Source organism: Crocuta crocuta, unplaced genomic scaffold, assembly GCF_008692635.1.
Source record: "Crocuta crocuta isolate KB4526 unplaced genomic scaffold, BGI_CrCroc_1.0 scaffold1944, whole genome shotgun sequence".
NCBI lineage: Eukaryota > Metazoa > Chordata > Mammalia > Carnivora > Hyaenidae > Crocuta > Crocuta crocuta.
The window spans coordinates 33,540-35,529 of NW_027528394.1; the positions used below are offsets into that span (position 1 = coordinate 33,540).

At 41.5% G+C, this 1,990-nt stretch overlaps 1 protein-coding gene across 1 annotated transcript in view; it reads left to right on the forward strand.

Annotated features, from left to right (window-relative positions):
• AR (androgen receptor) overlaps positions 1–1,990 on the forward strand; it is a 182,252-nt gene that overhangs the window by 1,333 nt on the left and 178,929 nt on the right. Inside the window, 2 exon segments of the mRNA XM_077754245.1 lie at positions 1–10; positions 12–233. The exon segment at positions 1–10 is cut by the window's left edge and continues 1,333 nt beyond it. Coding sequence (XP_077610371.1) covers positions 1–10; positions 12–233 — 232 coding nt within the window.

Here is a 1,990-nt window from a genome sequence, read left to right on the forward strand (position 1 = left end):
TGGGCCCTGTGCGGGAGTGGAGGCGGTGGCACAGTCGAATCAGTGTCTGTGACCCCCTATGGCTACACTCGGCCACAGCAGGGGTTGACAGGCCAGGAAGGTGACTTTCCTCCACCTGATGTATGGTATCCTGGCGGTGTTGTGAGCAGAATGCCCTATCCAAGTGCCAGTTGTGTCAAAAGCGAGATGGGCCCCTGGATGGAGAGCTACTCCGGACCCTATGGGGACATGCGGTAAGTTTCTCCTCCTAGAAATGTCTTTTAATCTACAGTTAGTCGGCATTCTGGGGTATCTATCCTCTCCTACTTAAGAGAACACTTTGCCCCTGCAAGAGCTCAACAGTGTTCCATAAAAAGAGCCNACCCCCGCTGTGTGACCCAGTCCCCACCACTGAGAGCCCTGGAGTGCTGGTGTGTGCCCTTTCAGATACCTTAACACTCTCCATCCCCCAGTCTCTTAAAAATCCTTTATACCTCATGGTGCTTCATGTCCTGAAGGCTCCAAACCTAAATCCAACAGCAAGGACTACCTTCAGAAATAAACCTCTTAAGCTATCCAGTACTTTTTCTCCTCCCTCTTCCCAAATCTGAGAACCTGGACAGGAAATAATGGGCAGTTTCACCTCTTGGGGTGTATTAGGGTTTGCTCTCCAGCTTGTGGCGGGTCTTGGCAGGATAAAGGCAAAAAGACNACTTTTCTCAGTCTGCCTCCTCAAAAGAGATAAAATGGAAGTGCCAGATTAGCGGAAGAAGGTCTAAGCTTCCCTGGGTTCTCAGGGCTGCTGTGTGAAGATGGGGTGAAGTCCCTTCCTTGGCAATAACTGAGGACTTGCTCCAGAGCTACAAGTCAGCAGACAGAATACAACCAAGCACAATTAGAGCAGGCAAAAGTAGAGGAAAATCAAAGGACAACTTTCTTGGTAAACACTGGGCAGTATTTGCTCTCACAGGTTGACCGTGTTGGAAATAGCTGCTTGAGTCAATTGTCTCTTGTTAAGTGTTTATTTTCTATATGGACTACGGCATATATACAGTCCCCTATTTCAAGTTTGCATCAGATCCATAAAAAGAATATTCTTTCAATGACTAATATAGCCATACTTGAGTCTGACTTAAAAAGTGTTGGAAAGAATTTTTAAGGATTTCCTGATATATCAGTGTACTCAAAATTGCTTTTGGGAGGGAGGAGTGGGGCTTTTCAATATGTTCCTTCATTTTAATAACATGCTTGCATTTTTAAAATCATAGTTGACATACAATGTTACATTAGACATGCTTGCATTTTAAAACATGAGCTGTTACCTCTAACAAATTTGGTAAGAACTGTTAGGGATCTATGAGCCATAATCTTGACCATGAGTTTTAATTAGGACATGAGATAAGTGATCAATTTCATCTTGTTTATTAAAAATTCTTCCCACATTTATTGAGCTTCTTAGAGATCCTGTTGAAGATTTTTCCCCCCAGCAAACAGAGGTGTTAGTTTATCTCAGTGAAGGAGAGAATACTAAGGAACTAGCTCCTCAGGTGTGCTGGGTGCTGATGTCCCCTTGGACTTGTGTCTTGTTCTGTTTTTTTCTTTAGCAGTTTTCTTTTATCTGTGACTTTTCCAAAGTTCTTTGTTATCCTTAGCATCTTTGGAGGCTTAAATCCAACAATGTGCCTCCATTCACTGATGCTTCTGTTCTTGGAAGGTTGATAGCACAGTGTTTTGAAAGAAAGAGAAGGATAGGGCTGCTNGCTTCATAAAATACTATTTTCTGGACTATTGAAGAAACTACTTCTTAACGAGCTTTACATCCTACTATTAGATTTTTAATCTAATGTTTGGCTTACAAGATTTTCAGAGGGTTTATCTATATCACCAAAACATTCTCCAGTTAGTTTGGATTAAACAAATTTTTTGCAATGTAGTTATACTGTAGTATAAAATGTTTTCATTTTATAAAAACAGATTTATTTGGTAGGGTTAATTTATTTTTCCTAGGGTT